This window comes from Panthera leo, chromosome B4 (assembly GCF_018350215.1).
Source record: "Panthera leo isolate Ple1 chromosome B4, P.leo_Ple1_pat1.1, whole genome shotgun sequence".
Taxonomy (NCBI): Eukaryota; Metazoa; Chordata; class Mammalia; order Carnivora; family Felidae; genus Panthera; species Panthera leo.
This window is the reverse complement of record NC_056685.1, coordinates 76,525,562-76,550,075: the sequence shown is the minus strand read 5'-3', so window position 1 is coordinate 76,550,075 and position 24,514 is coordinate 76,525,562. Positions and strand designations below refer to the sequence as shown.

The following is a 24,514-nucleotide window of genomic DNA, read 5'->3' as shown; positions in this document are numbered from 1 at the left end:
TTGGACCCAACTTTGTCCCTGACCTTTAAAACCTAAGCTGCTTCCAGATTTTATTTTGGATTTTGACCCTGCCCGCTCTCCAAAGAATCCTTTGTGCTAGGACTTCTCTTTGGGACCTTTGACCTCTCCCTCTTTCCCTGCCCAGTGGTTCAAACCATACCTGGTGTGATGGTCAGTCTGTCCCATCCCAGGAGAACCAGAGTCTCCTTGCTCAAGCCTCCTTACTTCTCCCCAGTTGTTTGGCCCTAAGCTAAGCTCAGTTTTAGGCACTTCGTGGAAAGGCCCAAATACTCTTCAAATAAGAGAAAAACGACAACTGAAGAGATGGTTGAAACCCAGTTTATTAGACCAGAGGCATGCGTCACCTGTAGCCCTGCCTGCTGTTCTCCATCCGGTGCACACCCCTTGGCCTTGTTCCTGCTTCCCTCTGGAGAGGTCTGATCTCCAAGGAACTTCTAAGAACCAAGAGCTCCCCCAACATCCCATAGCCTCACTCTCTAGCTCCAGGCAGTGCACAGGTGACCTGCCACAGGTCCTGTTCTGGGGTTGGAGACCAAGAGACAGTTGGGCGGAGAAGGCCTGGGAAGGGGTAGGGCTCTGGCCTAGGGGGAGTGCCTGGGGGAGGGGGCATGGCAGGCCCTCTACTTCACTCATTTCTCATTAAGATAGGAAGGGAGAGACAGAAGAGCAGAGCTTTCAACTTCCCCTCTAAACCTGTATTTTTCCCCACCATTACCAAACCATACCTCACCAGAAAATAAAAGTGGTGGGCTTAGGTATCAGGTGAGGAAAGGAGGCTGGGCACCCAGAAGGAAGGAAAGGTCACTGACTAAGGACCTGAACTTCTGTCTCTCCAGCTACAAGACCGTAGCTCCCCTTCTCTCTGACACCCTTGGCTTGGTGTGCAGAGCAGATCTCCACTCCCTGGGCAGGGTCTCTTTCCGCAGCTATCCCTTCCCTGGGGAGGCCACAGTCAGCCAGGCAAAGGGCTTTGTGATTGTGAAACAGGGGAGGGAATGTTAAGGCTACGGGAAGGGCATAGGGTGCCCGGGTTGGGGGCAGAGGGTGAGGCCAGAAAGAGGCAGAGCTTGTGATTCACAGCTTCCTTTATGTCGCCACCGAGACAGTGCGAAGGTTACAATGCGCGTGTCGTCTCCTTGTGCTTCTCAGAGGGATGTGTGTACACAGTACAGACACCAGGGGAGAGAGTCCAACTCTTTATACAGGCGAAGGCATTCAGAGACCAGGGAGGGAGTAGAAACACAGAAAGGGGGACTTGGAGCGGGAGGATGGTTCTTAGAGACAAGAGGGGATGGGGTAGAGACAGACAGAGTTAGGGGAAAGTATATACAGAGATATAGCAATATAGAGTCTGTATCATATAGAAATAGAAAATGCAGATGAGGTTGTTGAGAGAAGCAAATGAAGTTGGGGGAGAGGACTTGGGAGAGTTCCATAAGAAAATTTATGGATGTGGCCCTCCGCAGGGGCCCCTGGGAGAGGGACCAGTGAGGTTAGGCACCAGTGTCCCTCTCCCTGAGCTGGAAGCCAACCAGCTGGATCTTTCATGGGACAGTAGAGGAGTGCTACCTCTTGGGATTTCTCTCCAGCAGTTCTGGGGTGGGGGTGAACTTGTAGGTATCAGGATGTGGCCTACAGCACCAGGGCCACATCTTCTCCCCGTCATCCACTTCTTCGGGGTATTCCCATCCCAACTCCCTAGACAGAGACTTCACATGTAAGGGGGTGGGAATGGGGACTAGGGTCTTAGTTCTTGCCTGGAAATTTGCGGTTGGGGGGACACTGGGCTGAGAGGGTCTCTTAAGGCTGGGGAAGCCTCCCCCCCCCACCCCCCGCAAATAGCCCTCCCCTTCAAGGTACATTCTCTGATTCGGGGCCAAATTCCAGACCCCAAGGATCCCCTCCACCCCCCACTGGGAGGGGCTTTGGTGACTGGTGGCAGCAGAATGTAGGTGGACAGTCAGATGACAGACAGCCAGACAGACATAATTCAGGCTGGGAGCTGGGGGAGGCAGCATGGAGCAGAAAGGGGCAGCCTGAGGTCACCTGCCCCATTCTCTCTTTTTAGTTTTTAGTTTCTTAGTTTTTTTAAAGTTTTTTTTTTTTTTAGATTAGTTTCAGTAAAAATAAAAAGAACGGGATAGAGGCAGGGAGAGGGCTCTATGGTCAAGACTCCTTCCTCACCACAGACAAGAGGAAAGGACTGCCCAGGAGTGGGGGACTACCTTGGGAGGGGGGAGTGAGTCCCCAGGGCAGATGCGGAGGGGCGCAACTGAGGGCCCCCTTATTCTCCTAGCCCTCCCCACCTAGGCCTTTGGTACGGTGGCCTGCGGGGCTCAGCAGGTAAAGTCCTCAAAAGTGCCTCGGGCCGGATGGTGAGGTAGGATGTTGGCAGCATACGTCATCCCAGCAGGATGGCCCCGGAGGCTCTCACACGGGTTCTAGGGGAACGGCACAGGACAGGGACTGGTTATCAAAAGGGCGACAGGTGGCGCTGGGGCTCGGGGGAGGCAAAGGAGAAGAGGTGGCGAGGGGGGTGGTCCTGGGGCTGGGGGGGAGGGAAGGGGCAGGGCCGGAGGGCACCCCTCTCTTGCTCCCTCACATGTCTTTTGACGTCATCCAGGCTAAGGGCCACACCCTTGTCCGCGCTGCTCCTTTTGGCCTCCTTCTGGCACTTTCCTCTTCTGCACAGCTTGTGCTTAATGACCTGAGACAGAGGTGGGGTGGTGAGTGGTTTGGCAGGCCGGAACCCTGCAGCGCCTGTGGCCCCACCCCGACGGCCCACCCACAATTACCTCATAGGCGTAGTCAAAGAGCTCCAGTACTGTGAGGATGCTGGCCCCAATGAACAGGCCCATCTGGCCTCCAATGTCACCTGCAGGGGAGGGGGCACAGGGAGGTTAGTGGCGTCAGGACACCTTGGAAGCAGCAGAGCTTACTGGGACAGGGACAGTTAAGTCGTATTTGCAAAAAGATCCACAGCCTTTGCACAGAAGGAGCACAAAGCGATTCTGGTGGGGTTTATTTTCTTCTCCGTGCTTTTCTGCATTTTTTTTTTAAACTTTTCTAAAGTGAACAGGTGTCATTCAGAAAATATAAAATACCCCAACATTCATTTTCCGGGTAAATTTTCAAAGGCTTATGAAAGAGTCCCCCCTTCATGCCCACAGGCCTGTCTCTACCACTTTGCCCTAACAGAAGGTTCAGCCCCCTCCTCCCACTATATACCGAGACAACAGAGTTTGGGGAAAGGACCCGGGGGGATGGCAGGCGAGGAAGGAACTTGCGGGACAGAGGTAGGCAGCCTGCTTTGGGTAGTAGGGTGTCACGCCATGCCCATGGCATGGGAAGGGGACAGTGCCATGAGCAGCTCACCCAGGAGCCCTGCAATTTCATAGGCCTTCTTCTGCTCAATAGTCTCATAGTTGAGGACTTCAAAGAAAATGTCCAGCACCAGGATGTTCTCCCTGCAAAGGGGTTGGGGGAGGAGACCTAGGTTCAAGTCACATCTCTGTCCCTTACTAGCTAGGTGACCTTAGCAAGTTATCCTCTTTGAATCTGTCTCCATGTCCATAAAATGAGATGTCGATGGGGGTACCTGCCTTTTAGGATTGTTGTAAGGATTAAGTGTGATGGCACCTATGAAAAGACACTCCGCACACTGGCAAGTGTGGAGTGACCCCAGTTGTAGCAGTGCGGATGAAGATAGAGAATGAAGCAAGGAGGAAAGAGAGGTGCTTTCTTTGCTTGCTCCAGCTAGATCTGCCCTCCATGCCCACCCCAGACTCCTTGGTTGCCTTCTCCTTGTTATCTCAACCTCCTCCTGTCTGCTGGCCCCTCAAAGCCCCGTTATACCCTTTACAGTCCCAGCCCAAGGGCCCTGCCCTGCACAGTTAGAGCCCTTACCCTATGTACTGCTCAGACTTGTTGAACTTCTTGGCCAGGTACTTGGCTGACGCTTTGCTGGGGATCTTGACCATGGACAGCTCCTTGCCGTAGCGGGTTAGGTTGCAGGGCATTTCACACACACAGTATTCCTGGTCCTTCTCCACCAGGAAGTCTGTGCCCGACCAGGTGAGAGGCACCAGTTGAGTGGGGCTCTTCGGCCAGCACCTTCCCAACATGAACATCCTGGCCCTGTCCAAAGGAAGCCTGGATCCCCTTCTCTTTACCTGACCTGTCCTTTGCCTCAGCCCTGTGCCTGCCCTGTGCCCACCCTGTGCTGATCCTCACCCAGCCTCCCCATGGATATTTCATAATCCTGTATCTCATTGCTTCAGGGCCCTTGGGGGTCAACCAGCTGAGGTGTTGATGAGAGAGGGTGAGGGCCCCTCCCGGGTGAGCCCGGTTCATTTTTCACAGGGGCCTCTAGAGATGCCATTCCCAGCCTTGCTGAGGTCAGACACAGGAGAGAGAGTTCAAGTGAAGCCTGATCCAGGAGTTATCTGAAGCTTCTGGGAACTTGGTCTGCAACCCCCATGCACGTGGCTCCTTCCTTCCCCCAGACTACCCCAGGACAGGGGTGCTCACCCAGAGCAGGATCCGCACACTCCTTGTACTGTTCTGGAGTGCAGTATGGGGCATCCCCTAACAGAGGAGAAAAGACAGTGGTGCAGGATGGAGATTAAAGGGGTCTTCTGATGATGGTGGTATTAAGGGCCTAGAAACTGGAAACTAGGAGAGGGTGGGAGGGCAGGACTAGCCAGCCCCCAGTCTGTCCTGAAGGTGACCCACCCCACAGTCCACACCCCTCTTGGATGCTTTCCACACTTTCTGACAGGTACAGTCAGGAATTGAGGTCAGAAGGACAAGAGCCATAGGCATATGGACGGGGCTAGAACTGTGGTGGGGAGAAGCCAGTTAATCTTGCTTCCGTGTTGGCAGGTGGTTGATATGCATGGGGAGCTGGTGAGAGGCAATGCAGGCTGAGGGGCCCCAAGACTGTGTCTGGAGCTTTGGGGCCTGACCTGGCATGTGCACCATGCGACAGTTACAGTTCTCCACCAGGTAGCGTGTCTCACAGTCGATGCGGCAGGCAGTTATGCTGTAGGAGTCGAAGAAATCCGAGTCCATGGTAACAGCTTTGCAGGTGCCCCAGGGCGGGGGCAGGTAGATGAGCTGCTGGGAGAGCCGGGGAGCTGGGGGGTGTGGGGACTTCTCCCCGAGTCACCTTGATGGACTTGTCTGACAAGATGCAGAACTCAGGAGTCCTGCCCCCTCTCCCTCTGCAGACTCTGAGGGTCTCAGAGTTTACAGAGCATTCCTGTTCATTCATGCTTCTCACTAGTCAGACTGAAACCCAGACACTAGCTCACCCGTCCCTCCTGTATTGATTGCCCACCACTCCATCTCGACCCCTCAACACCCCACCCTGGGACCAGCCTCCCGTGGTCCTCTCACCCGCTGCTCCTGGCAGGACACAAAGGTCTGGAACCCTGGGGCCACACCAAAGCCCAGCTGGTCGATGAAGGGAGGTTCATCCTGACTGTGGATCTGCACTTTGATGCCCGCTTCGAAGGACGTCTCATCTATGGGAATGAGGGGGGTGTGTATCGGGAAGGCTTCTGACTCCCTAACCTCCTTCAGAGCTGGGGTCATGCCACCTCTCCTAGGAATAAGCACAGTGCACACTGGGACGGGGAGAGGGGTTAGTCTATGGGGCCCATCCCCAGGATCCTTTTGGGTTTGCTAACTGCATGCTGCCCTGATGAACCCTGCAACCTACATACTTTTCTTATCTGACTTCAGCTATGCATCTCGGCGTTTCATATTCTTTCCCAGACACTATCTATTTCTCCCTCTCCTTTTCTCTCTTCTCCTCATGTCTCTCAGCCCCAAGGCCCCCTGGGACCAGACTAACGGCAGACGGCCCAAGAAGAGAGGGAGTTATTTATAGAGCGAGTGGCGGCCACTGATGGAAAGGGATGGCTGGTTACCTTGGAGAGTAACTGAGCCAGGAAGGGGGAGCCAGAGAACTGTGAGGGTGGCAATCAGGTAGAGTCGGAGATGGAGATGGCAAGATGCTAGGAAGAAGGGAGGAGAGCCCAAGTCCTGCCTCGGGTCCCACAGTGGAGCTCAGGAGTCCCCTGGTGGAGGCTGATGACTAGGGCCATGGGAAGGGGTCTCAGAGAGAAGTGACATACCAGTCTCTCCCCATACGGGCAGGTACTCGTCTTGCTGGATGTCCAGCATGATCTCCAGCCCATTGCCAGTCCCACCCTTCATGGTCTTCAGCCGTGGACGCCCATCTCGGCCCGAGTTGAATGTGTAGCACTTTCCATACCGTGTGAAGACCTGGTGAAGGCAGAGTGAAGAACCTGAGAGTCCTGGCAGCGCCTCCTACCTACCAAGGGCTGTCCCCAGACCCCTCGGCTGCTCAGGAATGATTCCTTCTATGTAGCCCATTCTCCATTTGTCCTCCTCCTCACTCATTCGCTGCCCTTCTTTGCCCTGCTCTGTGCCCCGGAAAGCTGATCCTGATGGAGTGTGCTGTCCGTGCCCCTTTGTCACTTGGACAGGCTCTGGGTTCGGGATGGCCACTGGGAGCTATCACTAAGGGATCAGAGGGCAGAAGGAGACAGAGATCCGGGTGTTCATCCTTCCCCACCCTTCTCCCCTCTGAAAATGTTCTGGCAGTGGTTTAGACCCTGAACTACAGACCCTGCCAGAAGGGCTCCCCGCATAGCACTGCTGCCTCCCTGTACCCCTTTAGCTTGTATGTGACAACTTCCCACTATCACTAGGTGCCTCAGGCCCCTTCAGGCAGAGTTTCCTTAATTCTGCCCACAGCTCTGTAAATAGACCCTTTGTTCAAGTCTTTTCAATTAGACTATCCGAGTGGCAGTCTTTTTCCTGCTGGGACCCTGACATATATACACCTCCATCACCAGGATCCCGTCACTGCCATACTCCTGGTCCCTCCTTGAGACCCCCTCCTCAGGCCCAAGATCCTGGGGCCTTCTGAGATATGATTTCTCTTCTCCCGGATTTTGCCCCAGGCATCTGAAATCTTGCTCTCCCCGAGATCCTTCCCCCAAACCAAGCGAAGCTTTTTAGTTTTCTCTAGCAAGTAGCCCCTTATGTCCATCGTTGTCCCATCATCACCAGAACCTGAAAGCGGACCTAGTTGCCATCCCAAGGACCATGCTCACCCAAGCACCAGCATCTCCTCTCCCAGGATTTGGTACTGAGCATTCAGGGCATGGTATGCTTGGCAATGTTTGTGCAGAACTATGAGGGCCTCAGAGGAGATCTGAGCCCTGGGGGCAGTCTCTCCAGCCCATCCCTCAGAGCAGCCCTTGTCACAGTTCTGACCACACAGCCACGGAGAGAAGAGTGAACCAATTCCTTATGGCCCTCTCCCTACTGCTTGCTTGAATGTTTCCAGGTTCCCACAAATGGGGTGAGTATGCTTTGACTACTGTTTGATGGTGACAGAGTCCACAAAGCAAGTCAGAAGGTCAGTACAGACACAGCCCAGGGAAAGAGAAAGACAGTGTTAGGCCAGACCAGAGCAGTGGGGGTATGTGGAGGTTCTTAAGAAATAGAATCCCTGTCCCCTTCCCCCTTCCTGGAACAGCCTCCTCCCCTATTCAGAAAAGAAAACACGTGCTCTCCTCTATTCTGTGGGTAAGGCCCAGAGATGAAGTAGAGACAGAACTCCAACAACTCCCAATCCCCCAGCCCCACAAGGAAGTTTTGTGGCACTCAGTCACAGGTTCCAGACGCACACCCACGCCTACCCTCCATCTGGAAGGTGAGGGACCCCAGGTGGCCCAGAGCACCAGCCCTGCCTGGGCTGAGGGCTGTGAGGTTGACCAGTGGGCTGCTGCTGCCACCTGGTGGTTCTATGTGAGAAGTGTTCTACCCTCAGGTCCAGAGGCGGCTAAGTTGACCCCTTTGTTATCATCCCACGTTCCTGTATTTCCCGGCCCGCCTGAGATCCAGTGGCCAAAACCTCGAGGTCCCTGTCTGCGGTTGGTCCACAACACACTGATGACAGCCACCTGCTCCTGCGCTATGGATGAGGTGGGGGACGAAGGGACAGATGTGGGGGAAGGGAAGGCCAGGCATCTGGCACCTGGAGGGGGCAGGAGAGGAGTCAGGCCAGACAGAACTGGAAGCTGAACTGGGGAGGGGTGGGGGTGCCACTTGGTGCCTCAGCAAGGACCCTAAACTCCAGAGTGGGAGGGCAAGCAGGAGGCTGACTCCCACTGAAGGCTTCCCTGGGCAAGAGGATCCCTAGGCACTCAGAGCTGGAGGGGAAGGAGAGGATTTAGAGGAGGTCTGTTGTTCTCCCTCAGATACACAGATAGACACACACACACACACACACACACACACACACACACATACACACACACTGTAGGAGGAACACTGAAAGACCACATGAGGATGCACTGACATCCCTGCTGTGGTCATTACTGAGAAGGGGTGTGGTGGGGTGGAGTTGGGGGCTGTCCCCACCCCTCCACCTCCCTTCCACGCTCTTCTTCTGTGCCTCCAGAGACCAGGTTATACCTGCCCCAGCTCCAGTCCAGGGGTGACAGTCAAAATTGTTAAGGCCAGGAATAGGTACCCACCATCAGACCAGAGGTTGACCCCAAAGACAGACTAAGGTCCTAGGCCCTGCTCGATCACAGGGAGGTCTGGGAAAGGGCTGGAGATGCTGGAGAATATTCAGGGAGACACCAGGGGCCTCAGGGCAGCAGCTAATTACCAACTAGCACAGATGAATTTCAAGATTCTAACAGGAAGAGCAGGACGGCACAGACCCGAAAATAGCAGCCTGGTTCCAGACCCTGGGGCTCCCGGGGCAAGCTCTGGCCAGGTCTCTCTGAGACAGGTCCTAAAGTGTGGGTGGCCCAGGTGAGGCAGGGGAGGTGGTCACCAGCCCCAGCCCCAGGAGGCGACAGTCAGGGTGTGCCATGTCAGACACGCTTAGGGTGCTACACCCGGCCCGGGCCCCCACTCACCACCGAGAAGTTGTGGGGGCCACAGGGCCCCCCGCAGTAGGAACAATAGAGCAGCATGTCCTCCAGCCGGTGGCAAGAGCGATTGTAGAAGCGGTGCAGGTTAAAGGGCTCCCCAGAGAAGGCCTCAGGCCCCGGTGGGGCCAGAGGCACCCCAGGGTCGTCACTTTCATCCAGCCCCAGCATGGGGGCCAGGTAGAGCAAGTCGGGGTAGCTGAGCTGGGACAGCCGCACAGCATTAGTGTTGCAGAGGGTGACCGCCGGGAAGGCCAGCTCTGTGGTGGCCACCTCGTCTAGCAGAGTCACGTGCGGGTAGCTGAGGTAATAGGCAACGCGGTCCCCTACCTGGCACAAGAAGGCACCCAGTGCCAGAACAAAGGCCACTGCCCACAAGGCCTGCCTCGGCCCTGGACCCCCCTCCACGAAGATGTGGCTGGTGCCATGCAGGGTGCAGCTGTTGGCAAAGGCCACCAAATCCATGGGCGAATCCCCCTCTCTAGCCTTCTTCCTCACTGCCTCCTTTTCCTTCTCTTCCTCCTCTTCTGATTCTGACTTGTCCCGCTGCCGCAGCTGGTGCGGACCCCAAACATCTCCCAAGGGCCCTGGGGCTTCCTCTCCAGAGGAAAATGACACAGAGCAGAAGATCTGGATGGGCATCTTCTCCAGGGGCTTCCTGGCACTGGGGATTGGCAGGTGAAGGGAGAGACAGATGTGATCTCAGGCAGGGTCCGGCAGAGCCAGCCTCCCAGACCTTCTGCCAGGTCTCCTCCGCCCCGCCAGCCAGCTGTCCTTCTCTGCCAGGGCCTTCGTGGCAGTGTGGCTGAGATGGGGCTGAGACTGGGCGGGGCGTGGGGAGGAGGACCTGCCTGCTCTGCCACAGGGCGGGCCTCTGGGCTGATGAATAATGGATGGCGGTGGGAAAGGGAGGCTGATGGAGGGGAGGGAGCCCCTTTCCTGTCACCAGCTCCAGCAGGACAGAGGGGGTGGAAGACAGTGGAAACCCTAGACAAGCCTAGGGGCTCCAGGTGAGATGGGACCTAGCAGATTCCTTTGCTTCCACAGCCCAGAGCCACAGTCCCTGCCCCTCCCCCATGACATTCAAGCTCCCTATCACCATCCCATCGGTTCCTCAGCATCTCCCTTGGTCTTCCTGTCCCAATTCTGGGTCCTCGCCCCCATTCTCACCTGGTGCAGCCATTTCCCTGAGATATCAGAGCCTCTGCACTCTCGGCTCTCTCAGACCTCTAATTCCTCCATGACTCCCCCTGATCCATAATCCCCCCAATTATTTCACTGACCATATACCCCCATCATCTCCCAATACACACATATGACCCCAGTTCCCTTTCAGTCACTGCCCTGACCCCAATTTACCCTGTTACTTCCTGAACCCTTAATTCCCCTGTAATCATTGCCTTGACCTCCAATTTCCCTCCCGCCAGTCCCTGACCCCATTTATCCTTCCCTGCCTCCCCTGATTCTGGCTCAGCTTCAAGTCCTCACCCTCCCCTGTGCTGAGCAACACTTAGGTCACTTTCCCCTCCTCCACCTTTCCCTTCTGTGGCTTGGGGGGCAGCCCAGGTTCCATTAGCAGAGGTCTCTCACTGACCACAGACTCATTTATGGCCAGTTCCCGGCACCAGTGGGGGGGAGGACCCTGTCTCTTGCAGCTGAAAAGCTTCCTGGCAGACCACCACTCCCCCTCCCAGCTTGCCCACCCCTCAACGTCCAGGAGAGGAGTTCGAGGAATTCTGTCTGGTAGGTGGAAGAAATTGAGATCAGAGAATACTGCTAGGTCAGGTGGAGAGTGTCAGGAACCAACTCGGGGTGTTCCCCAAACCCTCAGCCTCATACATACACCTGGCTGCTCAGTCTCTGAGACTTGCCCCCAGTTTACCATTCTCTGCCCCCAGGCCCCTGGCCCCTCTGTGCGCTCTGATTACTCAGGGCCAATGATTGAGGAACTTGAGCCACAAGCCAAGTCTCTAGGGCCTAGAAGGTGACCTGAGGGGAGGAGTGGAAGGGAGGGAGAGAGGGGAAGCCTGTTAACCCTTCCTTTGCAAGACCAGAGGTAAGCAGTGGAGGTCAGATGAGTCTACTGGGCCTTGCCCTTCCTTAACCATCACACAGCCTCAGACCTCCTTCCCCCTCCTTTTCTCCCCTCCCTCCCTGCTCCCACACCTCTTCCCTTCTCTGTTTCCAGGCAGAGACCCTGGAGTGTGTTGGGGATTGGAGGCAGGGTGCCAGATGCCAGCAGAACTGACTAATATAGGACCTTTGGCCTCAGCTTTGCTGCCAGGGACACAGAGGCCCCAGAAGAAGAGCGGTGTTTGAGCTCTGGCCCATCTCCATCTTTCACCATTGCCCTCAGACTGGCCTCCACCTCTTTTGCCTAAACAATGGCTTTCCAACTGCTCTCCCCAATCCCCTGCCTCCCAGTAGTTTCTCCCCACCTTATATAATTCTGACCATTCTCCTGCATAGAGACCTTCACGCCCCAGTGCCTCTTGGTGAAATCACCTCCATCGCAAGAGGAGCTATGAGGCCTTTGCAATTTACCTTCCAGCCTCCCTTCCCCAACCTTCCACAGCAGTCTAGTGCCTAGCCACCATGCCCTTCTCCCGTTCTGCATACACATAAGGCTCATCCACAGCTCCATGCCTTCCCTGGACTCCATCTGGAGAATTTCTACTCATTTATCAAGACCTTACTCACATGTTACTTCCTCCGAGAAGCCTTCCCTGATTGCACAGGACAAAGTTAGTACCCATTCAGGACACAGAATGAGGGGTCCAAATCTGCTCAAGCCCCTTCAGGCATGAGCAGTGACCAACAGGTTCTTGAAGACAGAGACCGTGAAAATGAAAGAGCAAGACCCAGGGACCATGTTAAGAAACTAGAACCAAGAAGACCAGGAACACCCAGGGCAACCAGAGAGGTCACTCAAGAGATGAGAAGAAAGATTACCGCCCCCCAACCCCCTTCGGCTGTGGTCCTCAGGCTTCTTCTGTGTGAATTCATGGGTTCCTTTTCTGTTTCTGGTCCCGTGTGCCTTTTCTCCACCTGGGCACCCCCCTCCCAGACCTCAGCTTCTAGAAGTCTTTGCATGTCCTCAGGATGTGTGTTTCACAGGTAAGTTCTAGGCCTGGGGTGAGGGTGGGGAAGCCACAGCTGCCCGTGCGTTCCACACCCACTAGAGGGCATTGTTCCCCTCCTTCAGACTTCTGGCCGGAGAGGTAGGTTAGACTTCCAGAGGGAAGACACCAAGACAGGGGACAGACACTTCCACCACGAGGCTTCACTAGAGAGAAGGGCACGCGCACACACAGCAGCTTCAGAGGACGGCAAATCCAGCATGGCAGGACACTTCTTCCCCCACACCAACACAAAGACCCACACTGCACACCTACACATCACTACACACAGCTGCCTTGTGGGGCAACAAAGACACACACACACACACACACACACACCAACCACATTTCTTCCCTCCTCCATCCTCTAACATTCTCTGCTACCACATCTTGTTCCAGTAGACAAATCCAAAATTTTCACAGTAATAGGAGGTAAGGAAAGTATCAAGCAGCACACACAGACCGCCCCCCCCCCCCACCAAGCACACACAGAGGCCCCAGGAGAAGTGGCCAAGCAGAACGCAGGTAGGACAGCACTCGATTCTGAACCCTCTGTCCAAGGATGCAACCCTTCCCTGTGTCATTCCCTACCCAGCACCGCTCTTAAGCTGTGTGTGGCGACTCAGTGGTTTCTGACTTTCTCCACATGTCTTTCTAAACTCCCTCGCCCTCAACATCTGTACAATGTTTCATGCTCTTCAATTAATATCTCATGGGATCCTTATACAACCTAGTGAATTAAGCAGGTTTGAGTAACTTCACCCCCCCCCACAAATGAGGAAACTGAGGCACAATGATCTGTTCAAGTTTCATGGAGAGCAAGTAATGGGCATGAGACTAGGATTAGATCATCCCCCTCCAAATCCCTTCCTCCTTCTTCATTCTTTCATTTATTCATCAAATATTTACTGAGTATCTGCATACTGAGGACACGTGAAGAATACATAGGGGCACCTGGGTGGCTCAGTCGGTTAAGCATCTGAGTCTTGGTTTCAGTTCAGGTCATGAGCTCACAGTTCGTGAGATTGAGCCCCACATCAGGCTCCATGCTGACAGGGCAGAGCCTCCTTGGAATTCTCTCTCTCCCTCTCTCTCTGCCCCTCCCCCATTCCCTCTCTTTCTCTCAAAATAAATAAACTTAAAAAAAAAAAAAAGAATATATAAAGGACCAGGATCTTGCCCTTGTGGAACTTACTGTCTGATGGGGGAGACAGACACCATTTTCTAAAAATTGCAAAACTAAATGTTTAATTGCAAACTACGATAAGTGCTATGAAAAAAATAATATGCTCTATGGGAGTGAATGACAGGGAGATCTGACCCAGCCTTGGGAATCAAAGCAGGTTTCTCTGAGGAAGCGATGGTTTAATTGCAATCTAAAGAATAAGGAGGCATAATTAGGTAAAGGTCTGCATGGGGGTAGGGGGGGAGGCAGGGGGAAAGAGTATTCTAGAGAGCAGAGTCATGCAAAGGCCCTGAAGACCACGGAAGGAGAGAGCTGAGCAGAGGAGGAGGTAGTTGGAGAGCCAGGGCAGGGTAAGAACAGGCTGGAGGAACATGCAGGACCCAGACCTCTCAGGGCCTTGAAGGCCACAGCAAAGATTCTGGTCCAAGGACAATGGGAGGCACACCGTGGGAGAATTTCAAGTGATCAGAACAGTGTTTTGAAGAAAGGACTCTGGAGTGGCCAGAGGGGTTGCTGGAAGACCTGTTAGGAAATGATTGCAGGGTCTAGGTGAGACGGTGAGTAGTGGGCTGACGGTGAGTAGAGGATAGGGATATTTGGGAGGCAACAATGGCAGGTCCGGTTAAGGGCGGTGAGGGAGATGGGAGTGTCAGGGATGATTTCTAGTCTGCATAAGTGGCTGTATGGTGGGGTGGCTCGCTAGGCCAGAACACAAGGCAAGGACTAGTTTGGGAGATAAGATGATGAATTTGGCTTTGCACATGCTGGGTTTTTGGAGCCTTGGGGACATCCAAGTAGAGATGTGAAGTGGGAGATTGGTCACTGGTGCTGAGGCTGAGAGGAGAGAGCTAGACTGAGGCATACATCTGGCACTCGCTGGTATATAGATGCTGACTGAAGTCATGCGTGAAGATGAGATGGCCCAAGAATAGAATAGAAAGTGAAAGAAAGAAAGAAAGAAAGAGCAAACAAGCCTGATTTGTCAATATCCACTGAAGCTAAACAGAATCCCAACCTGTGACTTAACCACAGCTCCTAGTTATATACCCAAGAAATGAGTATCTATGACAAGCAGAAAACATAAACAAGAATGTTCATGGTAGCTTTATTTATAATAGCCAAAAAACTAATAACAACCCAAATGTCTAGCAAGAGTAGAATGGATAAACACATCTTGGTATATTTATATAATGAGATACAACACAGCATTGACAAAGAGCTAACTACCACCACACCAAACAAGATAATGTCACAGACAAAATCGAAAGCAAAAGAAGACAAGCACAAAAGTGTGTATGGAGGATACATATACTCTAGGAACTTCAAGAACAGGTGGAACTTACCTGTCCCGACAGAAGTCAGAATAATGGTTACCTCTTATGGGACAGTACTGACTAGGAAAGGGCCTAAAGGAACTTTCTAAGGTGCTAGAAATGTTTTACACTTTTATGCCGATATAAGTACATACTGATGTAATACGTAAAATATAACATTGTGAGATACACCAATGCAGGGGCACCTGGCTAGCGTGGGTAGGGCATGTGACTCTTGATCTCAAGGTCATGGGTTTGGGCCCCACATTGGGTGTAGAGATTACTTAAAGATAAAATCTTATATGTAAAAAAAAGATACACAATGTAAAAATGTACTAATGAAAAATTCATCAAGTTGCACCATTAAATTGTGCCCTCATGATTTATAAAAAGAGAAAAGCTTGGGATTGAGACTTGAGTAGTGCTGACATTGAACAGCCAAGTTAAAGAGAATGAACTGGCAATGAGACAGAGAAGGAGGAACTAGACAAAGGAGGAAAATCAAGAGTGTGTGGGTGTCAGGACAGAACGGTTTTAAGAAGAGGAGGTGGTCAACCATTTTTTAATGTTTTTGAGAGAGTAAGGATAAAGAATGTTTGCAGGATCTGGCCACATGGAGGTCCCTGGTGGCCGCAGCTAGAACCATTTTGGTGGAGTGCTGGGGGCAGGCAGATGGCAGCCTGAAGCAGATTGAAGAGGGAGTTTGAGATGAGGAAATGGAGACAGTGGAATATATACATCACTTTTCAGAATTTTTTCTGTGAAAGGAAGCAGAGAGATAGTGTGCGAGCTGGAGCTGGAGGGAGCTGTGGAGTCGAGAGACCTTTGGTTTTGGTTTTTATCTTAACCTCAACCCTGATACATAGCAAGTGCTCAATAAATGATAGCTGTCGTTTTAGCTATGTATTTCTAGATGGGAGAATCATAAGCATGTTTCAGTGTCAGTAGGTAGGTTCCACTGGAGAGGCAGAGACTGAGTGTAGAAGGAGAGGCAAAATCTTTAGGGTAAAATTCCTATATAGGTAGGAGATCAGATGGAAAGAATAGGTTGAGATTTTCAGCCTAGATAAGAGGAATGCTCCCCTCTGGGGATCGCTGCCCAAAGGAAGGGCGAGTTCTTGGCTGAGGCTTCTATCTTCTGAGGCTTGTATCTTCTCTGTGGAGCAGGAGGCAAGGTCATCTGCTGAGGGTGAGTGGGGGGGCTAGGAAGGGCGGCTGTTTGAGATGAGTGGAGAAGTCTACAGTAATCATTGGGAAGAGCGAGGTGACCAGGAAAATACAATGGGGTTGCCAGGTGGCACAACAGGCCCATTTCAGGATATTGATCATGGGCACAAGGTGATTTCAAGCTGGCCTATTGTGTGACGTCCTCCGGTAAAGCTTGGTTGCCCTAGAGCCACCCTGAGGAAAGCCAGTGGTGGGTCTATCTACTAAGGTCAGGATTTGGCCAGGTGGTGCAATGAAAAGGCAGAGGAATCAAGAGACTTGGTGTGGCCAACCTGAGGCTGGGGTTCCTTCTCCTTTGTACCCTTTTCCTTCCTGCCTCCTGCTTCTTTAGAGAACACGGCAAGCTGGGAAGCCAGACACACTCCTCCCCCCACCACCCTGCTCCACACATCTGCTCCTACAGTCACACACAAAGAACCTGGATCTAGAAGATCTGAAGTCAAGGTCCCACTCTGGCATTCACTGGCTATGTGACCTCAGACAAGTCACCTAACATCCCTGAGCCTCAGTTTCCTCATCTTTCAAGTGAAGATATTAATATCTTCCTGCCTCCCAGAATTGAGGACCATGAGCTAAAGCAAAGGGAGTTTGTATATTGCAAAGCTCGACTGGAAGAGATGATTAATTTTGCTGCTATGTGCTCTGCATGCAACCAGAGGTTTGCCTGCACACAAGCTCCCTCCCACAACCACACTGAGCGGCGTGTGCCCCCATGAGCATCCACACACGTCCACCTCACCTAATCTACATCCCCATTCTCTCATCCTCAGACCCCACCATGGAGGTGCACATGTGTGCTTGCCCACTTGGGGCCCACATGCAGCGAATGTGTCATAAGGAAGGCTGAGTTGACTGCTATTCACGGTCAAGGCCACTGCAGCCGTCTCACCCCTAGGAATGTCCCCAGCCTGGCCTGATGATGTGACATACTGATTAGAGACACACAGCACTAAGCTACACAGCCCCACTTCCCAGGGCCCCCGGGACTGCAGCCACATCAAGGAGGTGCAGATGAGAAGGGTGAGAAAGGGTTTTCTTTCCAAGAACTCATAGTAGCTCAGAAAAATCACAATTTGTCCTCCCTTTCCCTGGGGGGTGGCCTTAGAAAACCTGGGATGCCAGAGTCTCTCTCCTTAGAGTTTCTTAAGGGAACTTCCCCTCAAGGTGAATACACAGCCTTTTTGTGCTCATTTTAACATTTTCCACAAGGAAGGGGCACCTGGGTGGCTCAGGTGGTTGAGCATCTGACTTCAGCTCAGGTCATAATCTCACGGTTTGTGAGTCTGAGCCCCACATCAGGCTCATTGCTGTCAGCACAGAGCCTGCTTTGGATCCTCTGTCTCCCCCTCTCCCTGCCCCTCCCCTGCTCACACACACACTCTCTCTCAAAAATAAATAAAAACATATATATAATTTTTTTTTTCCACAAGATGTCTGATCCATGTGTCCAGAAAAGTCAGTACCATACATCCATTCCACACATGGGCCAGCATGGGCTTAGCTAGAGAGTCCCAGAGGCTGAGGGAGGGGCTGCCCCCAGGCAAAGAAGAATTTAGCAAACTCCTTAGAGCCCCCTTTCCTCACAGGAAATTGGGCCTAGAAGCTAAGAAGTGAAGCCAGATGAAACTATGCCTAAAATAGAACCCAGGGGTCCCCATGCCCAGCCTCGCCCTCTGCCAGAACTAGGCATCACTTCTCATTCTTGCTGTCTGCTTCCCAGTTTGGCCTCCCAGAATCCTCACACAAGAGTCCTGACTGGGAGGTTCTCAGCCGGAGGGTAGAAGTTCCTGGAGCAGCCACCTCAGACCTACGTGAGGGCAGGCTGGTGCCTCGGGTGCCTGGCTGGAGGCAGACAATGACCCCTGCTGGAGAGCAGTGAGCTGTGCATCTGCTGGGGGAGGATGGCAGCGGGTGGGGGGTGGGGGTGGAGAGTCACCACACATTCTATGAAAGTGGAGTTTCTCGGGTGCCTGAGTGGCTCAATCAGTTAAGCATCTGACTTCAGCTCAGGTCATGATCTCACAGTTCGTGGGTTGGAGCCCCGCGTGAGGCTCTGTGCTGACAGACCAGATGGAGCCTGCTTGGGATTCTCTCCCTCTCTCTGTCTCTGCCCCTCCCCTGCTCTCTCTCTCTGCCCCTCCCCTGCTCTCTCTCTCTCTCTCTCTCAAGAATAAATAAATAAACATTAAAAAAAAAAACAAAAAAAAAAAAACCTCTAGAGTTTCTGAATAGCTGAGCTGGCCTGGGGAGATTGGAAGGACTCCACCCAGATGTCGAGGGTCCTCTGGTACCAGTCACATTACTCCCTGTTCCCTGAGGCTTCCTTTGTTACTGCCGCCACTCTCTAGGCTCTGAGCCTCTCTGGGTACCACACTTAACTCCAAGCTCCCTGAGGGCAGGGACTGGGTCTCTGGGACCCAGCATGGGGCCTGGCCCTTAGAAGGGGCTCTGTCACAGTAATGAACCAAAGTTGAAGCATGCTCAGAAGCAACCTCCACCCGCAGCAGAAACAGGACCTCCCTGCAGGCCTCCCTCTGCTTCCCAGATGGATGCATACCAGGTGCAGCAGTGACCATACCTTTGAGTTTTCCGCAGGCTGGGGCAGGAGAAAGGCCCGCGGCTTGGAGGTGCTCCCTCCACCCCTGCACTTCCGACTCTGCCCCCAGAGGCACTTAGTTACTTACATCAATTCCCTATTACTTTAGCCAGCAGCCGAGAGATCAATTAACTTAGAGTAGCCTCTTAGCTGGGAGAGGGGTGGAGTCAAGAATGGCAGGGGAGGAAGAAAGGACCGGGAGAGGCAGTGAGAGAGGAAACTACGTTATCCAAAGGATGTTTGTGAAAGAGAGACAGAAAGAGAGGGAGAAACCCTAACCACGGTCCCCGGGATTCTTGCATCCGGCTCTAACTCCCGTCTCCTCCCTCCAACCTCAGGCACTTCTGAGGGAGGGAGGGAGGGAGAGAAGGATAAGGCTGGAAGGAACGCCCTCCTCCAAAGTTAACTTCCCCGCTCCAGCCTCTCCGGTCCCTCTGCAATCTGTGCATGCTCCCCGTTAACCGCCCCCCCCCAACAAAGACCACTGGGCCTTTGCCCCCGGGCAGGGTTGCTCAGGACCCTGCTCTCTATGTAGCAGTCTGGGCAGCTTTTCCCCTCAGCAGCCTCCATTCCCTGCTAGCTGGAGGGAACAGACTCAGTGAGGTCTGAGCTGGTCTGAGCTGCTATGCGGTGGGAGGGGGATGAGGCAAGCCAGGGCGTGTGGGTGTGAGGGGTGTCAGTGAAGGGGCAGAGCCAAGTCGGGGATAAGGATGCTCCCATGCTAGCCCTGGCTCTCTCTGGGACCTGCACCCCGGCTCAGCTTGCTATAAGATGGCTGCTCCCTCCCCTCTCCAGGTCCCAGGATCACCCACCTACACCCACTTCTTATATCTGCTTCTTACCCCTCTAGGTGATCCAGAAGAGTCCTGTCCCCTTCCAGAATCTTAGGGGGATTTCTGTGCCTCTGGGTCCTGGCGGGGGGGGGGGGACTCCTGTAGGCACCTCAATCCCTTATCCCCCAATTCCACCCCCACCTGAGAGAGAATACTATCTCCACTGCATACCCACCCCAAGGATTTCCATTTTCTGCCCTCCCCTTCCTTCTCTTCCAGGGTCCAGAAATGAATTCCCCACTCTCTCTCCCCCAGGCAAAGGCTCTGGGTCTCAGCTGGAGGAGGGGGGTGGCATAGGGCTGACTGGGCAGCCATCTGCCAGCCCCCTCCCCTGGTGCTGTTCAGCATTCCAGCCACACAGGCGCTCCCACTGCCAGGGACAGATAAGGTGCAGCTGGAGGCTGGCACCAGCTGCGACTGTGCTCACTCCCTCCGGCCCCCACCCAGACACTGGCAGACAGCTGCGCCCCTGGTCCCCCTCCACAGAACCCCTGCCCTGCCGTGGCCTGGCTGGCCTCTGCTGGCCTCGAGCTGGGGTGGGAGAGAGCGGAGCCTCAGACCCTGTTGCCCTGGCAACGAAGCACCCCGCCTCAAAGGAAAAGAAGTGGACAGGGAAGACAGGGTCCTTGAGAGTGGGTCTCTGGTTGCTCTTATGGTAGCTCAGGAGAGAGCCGCTAATGTCTACCCTCTGCCCTCTGCCTCTTCAGTCCCAAAGAGTTTCCAAATCAGTTTCTCCCAGATTTAGCCCAGGTTCCCCAAATGTATTCCTACTCTCCAAAGCCGACTCAGCTACGGCTGGGGGATGGACCCAGTCAAACACTCTGTGACCACCAGTCCATCCCCAACGGTTGAGCTGGATTCAGAAGCACGTCTGGGGGAAACACTTGTCACTGCAGACCCCTGCTAGAGAAGCTGGGGTCTTTGAGGGACCAGAATATGCCCTTCCTATGCCCCCTGAACTGTCCCCCACGAGCAAGGTTCTCACTGTTGGATCAGCTTTGCCCTTGGAAACCAGGAGAGGAATTCACATGTACCTCTGCACGCTATATTTTGCAAAAACTGCGAGCCAGGGCTTGGATTCCTAGTTAGAACCTCTGTTTCAAGGCAGCAGAAGATGCCAGGACAGTCTCTCCGGAGCTCCGACCCAATAGGCAAATGCTTTCTGTCAGTGCCCTGTCTGTCCAGGGGCTAAGTACATACCTCTTGGCCTAGCAGAGAATGGCAAGGATGGAGAGGCAGATGTTAACTATTAGACCAAAGAAGAAGAGAGAGAAGGTGGAGCATCAGGCAAGGAGTGTCTGTGCCCCTTAGTACCAGGGAGCTGGAGGAGAGGGCCTGAGCCCTTCCTTTCCACTGGGGAGATGTCGGACATGGATTCACAACCAAACTCCCATGTGTGTAGTAACATCCCTATCGGCGGAAGTGGTATAGTTCCTGACATGGAAAGAGGCGGGCAGGGAGATCTATGAGAGAGGGTCGAAGGAGGGGGTGAGAGGTTTGGGTGCGGCCAGATTCAGGGTCAGGTCTTTGACATGAGCTCAGAAACATCCAAAACCTAGTCTTCCCTGGCGACCCAGAACCAAGAGGTGCCAGTGCTGGGTCTGCAGGTTACTAGTTCTTGTGTCTCCCCTTACGCCAACCCCAAGCAAGAGGAAGAACTCAGATTGTTCCAGAGCTTTGTGAACCAGTCATATGTCCATCTGTCTACTTAGAATTGTTCCCTCAGATAACATGGACCGATCACATTTCAGTATCTCCAATTTCACGAACCGAACGTGTCTCGGCATCACCACTTGGAATCTTTCTGGGCATGAGGGACAAATGGAGCCTCAACTGAACCCTTTCTATGGACTAATTAAACCCCCGCTTTACACCTTCTCCGGTTGAGCCAAGTAGTCTGCCCACCGTCCAGAATTACAAGCCATTCAAGCTAATGGGTTTTCTCTTTCTTGCTGGTCCCTTCTGCCTGTACACTGGGTATGTTACAGAGGAGGAAGGCTCTGTCTTACTTCTACCTTTGCCCACTTCTACCACTCATGGGTATACAGTTGGTGAGCCCGGGAACCCTTTGGTCTCAGGCTCTGGAGAATCCAGGACTTTCCTGTTTCGAGGAAGGAAAGAGGGAAGTGGTTAATGCGCCATTCTAGGCCCCCCATCAGCTTGGCTCGGCAAGGAGTGTAGTCTTGAAACCTTTGTCCGGCAGGATTGACAAAGGCACATGAAGCTGGTCGGCAGAGCAGGGCGTAAGGAAATTGGGAATCCTTGTGTAACCTCAGCAGGAGAAAACAAGCATGGCCACAGCTCCAACATTTCTACACAAGCAAATGCAGTTCATGCTCCCATAATGCTGGGAGGAAGCAGGCAAGGAGGGGAGGAAACGGGCAGGGAGAAAAGGGAATATCTGAGAGCGGAGAATTGGGGGCAGGCATGGATAGCAAGGGGGTCCTAGGGGAGGCTGGGTTTTCAAAGAGCAATGATCAGGATTGGAAACGGATACAATGACTCCAGGGCCAACAATATTAACAAACAGCACACTTCACTGGAACTTAATGAGACATGAGTTCTAATCCTGAATCTGTCACTAACCAACTACGCGAACTCAGGCAACTCATTCCACCTCTCTGTGCCTCAGTTTGTGCATTTGTAAAATAGAGATAATGTGGCTGTTTATCCAGGGGATTGAAGGACAGCCTACAAAGCATTCTGAAGGGTTATAAGCATTGTTCTCTCATCTGATGTTATTTTTCACACATGGCTCCAGGTCCTCTGGGCCCTTTCCAGCCTGTCTGGTTGTAACTGCTCAGGAATCTATAGGACTTGCCCAGGATCACCTGGCACATGAGATGCAAGTCAGTTCCCCTAACCCTCCTTGGGATGCTGGCTTTGAGGCAGCCCCATCTGTGGGGAGTGGTGTGTGTGTGTCTGCGGGGGCATCTCCATTTTAAGGAGCAAAGGGATGAAAAAAAAAGCAAAGGGAACTTCCAGTTCAGCCATGACTGTGTACCCCAAATAATCTCTCCTTCCTCAGACCCTGGCTCTGTGGGTCTTGCTGGCAAAGGGGGAACCCAATCGGACAGTATGTGCATGTGTGTGTGTGTGTGTGTGTGGACAGGGGTGGCACAGAGAGAATTACCTGTCTGGCTGTTTAAGAGAAAGCTTCCCTTACTTCCCAGTTTTCTCAGTGCTTCCCAAACTTAAGTCCAAATCACCTGCTAAAATGCAAATTCTGATTCAGTTGGTCAGGGGAAGTGGAGTAGCTAAGTCCTGCAGTTCTTTCAAGCTCCCAGGTGATAGTCCTCAGACTTCATTTCAAATAATAAGGCTTACCCACCACCATGTCCAGCTCTGACACCTGCAGCCCACACAGTAAGCTGTGAGGTCAAAGCCATGCCAGGTCGTGTGTGTGTGTATGAGTGCATGTGTCAGCCTGATGTGTGTTATGCACTGTGGGCCCTCTTTCCTGCCATCGTGGACACAAGGTGATGCTCAGGCCCTCACACAGAGCACACGTGCCCCTGTGCTGAACTAAGTCCCGTTCGGACAGAAGCAAACCCCAGGGACCCACAGCTTCCTCTCCCAGAGTAGCAAGCTTGAAGAGAGGTCCTCGGCTCCTAACCTCCTCCTCTGGGGGCAGGGCTGACTCATGCCCCACACCAGGGGACTCACTCACCACCTTGAAGTCTTCAGCGCTGCAGACCTCCCCCCGGAAGTGGCAGGAGAGCAGCATGTCTCGAATGTCGTGCCCTGCACGGTCATAGAATTCCCGCATGTTGAAGGGCTTGGGCTTGAAGCTGCGGAAGTTGGCCTTGTCCTGCAGTATCTCCAGCTGCTTTTCATCTGCCATCTGTGTGTCCGGTATCTCATACCTGGAGCCCAGGGGTGAGCAGCGCATGGATCAGCATGACCTTCCATTCATCCCTCCACTGGGCCTCCAGTGTCCCATACCCAACCTCGGTGGGGGGGGGGGGGGCGGGGAGGGAGGAGGGTAGCAATCAGCCCTGGGAAGCAGGCCTGGGCATAGGCACAAGGAGAGCTGGGTGTGTCCAGAGGACCTGAACCCCGGGGTCTGAGAAGACAGTAGGATCTGCCGTGGCCGCATGGGTAAGGGAGAGGTGGGCAGAGACATCAAGGCAGGAACTATCTTTATACTACAGTCCCTACCCTTTAAAGATAGAGGAGAAGATCAAGACGCAGCGGCAGGAGGGTGGCAGAGGTCATTCCAGAGAAGGTGCTAATGTCTCATAGCTCAGGCTGCGTAGGGGCAGAGCTGTTTGGGACTATGCTGGGATCAGAGGTTGGGCTCCCTCAACTGCGTGCTCAGCAGCACCCCAATTCCTTTGCTGTGAGTGGCAGGCTTGGGGGGCCTAGAGGACAGGGTTGTCCGGGCTTTACAGCAGGTTTGGAGAGGCGAGCCCCCTGATAGGGGTATCCGGGAGCTGGGATGCATGCAACTCCAAGGAGCCCGGCTAGCGGATGGGTGGGAGCCGCCCACCTGTTGTTGAGCAGGGCCAGCAGCTCCCCAGCGTGGTACAGGTCATTCTTGGAGACTTGGCTGAAGCGGAACTCGTTGAGATTGCACAGCGTGACGGCGGGGAAGGTGAGCTGGGAGGCAGCCACCTCATCGAGCTTGGTGACGTGGTGGTAGTGGAAGTAGTACTGCACTCGCTCGGTGCACACACACAGCAGCACAGCCAGCGAGCCCAGGAAGCACAGGGCCCACAGCGCCCGCTTCAGAGACAGCCGTTCGTAGGAGAAGATGTGGGCCAGGCCGTGCAGCGTGGAGCTGCTGGCGAAGGCCTGGATGCTCACCGGCTGGACGCCACCCACCTCTTCCTCCTCGGCCTTCAGTTCCATCCTGGCCGAGGGGGCCCTGGGGAAGGGGGGTGGGGAGACTGTTATTGTCCTGAGATGAGAGTACACCTGGGGGGCCCTGCACGTGTGCCCATTCGGAATCCCCGTCACCAGAGGTCACTGCCCCTGGGGCAGGAGACTTCCCTCTGTGTGTGAGCCCAGAGGTGGCCGGCCAAGGGACACACTCGTAGAAGAGGGTTCCTCCAAATGTGGGGGCACAGGGGTCAGCTCAGGCCAAGAGAATGCCCTCCCAGGAAAGCTTCCCAGGCCAGGGGAGACCCCAGATATAGTCATTGGAGGGCGAGAGGGAAGTCCCAATATTTCCACAGGCAGGCACAGGAGTTCCCTCCAGATGTGGGGTCACTCTGGGACAGGAATGTC

The 24,514-nt window shown here is 53.7% G+C and overlaps 1 protein-coding gene across 1 annotated transcript; it reads right to left on the bottom strand.

Moving 5' to 3' along the window:
- Positions 1-333: 333 nt before the first annotated feature.
- Positions 334-24,136, bottom strand: ASIC1 (acid sensing ion channel subunit 1). Its single transcript, XM_042946475.1, has 12 exons — positions 23,775-24,136; positions 22,953-23,148; positions 6,165-6,315; positions 5,422-5,549; positions 4,989-5,139; positions 4,552-4,608; positions 3,928-4,081; positions 3,397-3,488; positions 2,817-2,896; positions 2,624-2,728; positions 2,328-2,462; positions 334-1,719 (listed from the first exon to the last, which is right to left on the bottom strand). The coding sequence occupies exons 1-11, from the start codon at positions 24,134-24,136 to the stop codon at positions 2,358-2,360; spliced, it is 1,581 nt and encodes a 526-aa protein (XP_042802409.1). The 3' UTR covers positions 334-1,719; positions 2,328-2,357.
- Positions 24,137-24,514: the final 378 nt, after the last annotated feature.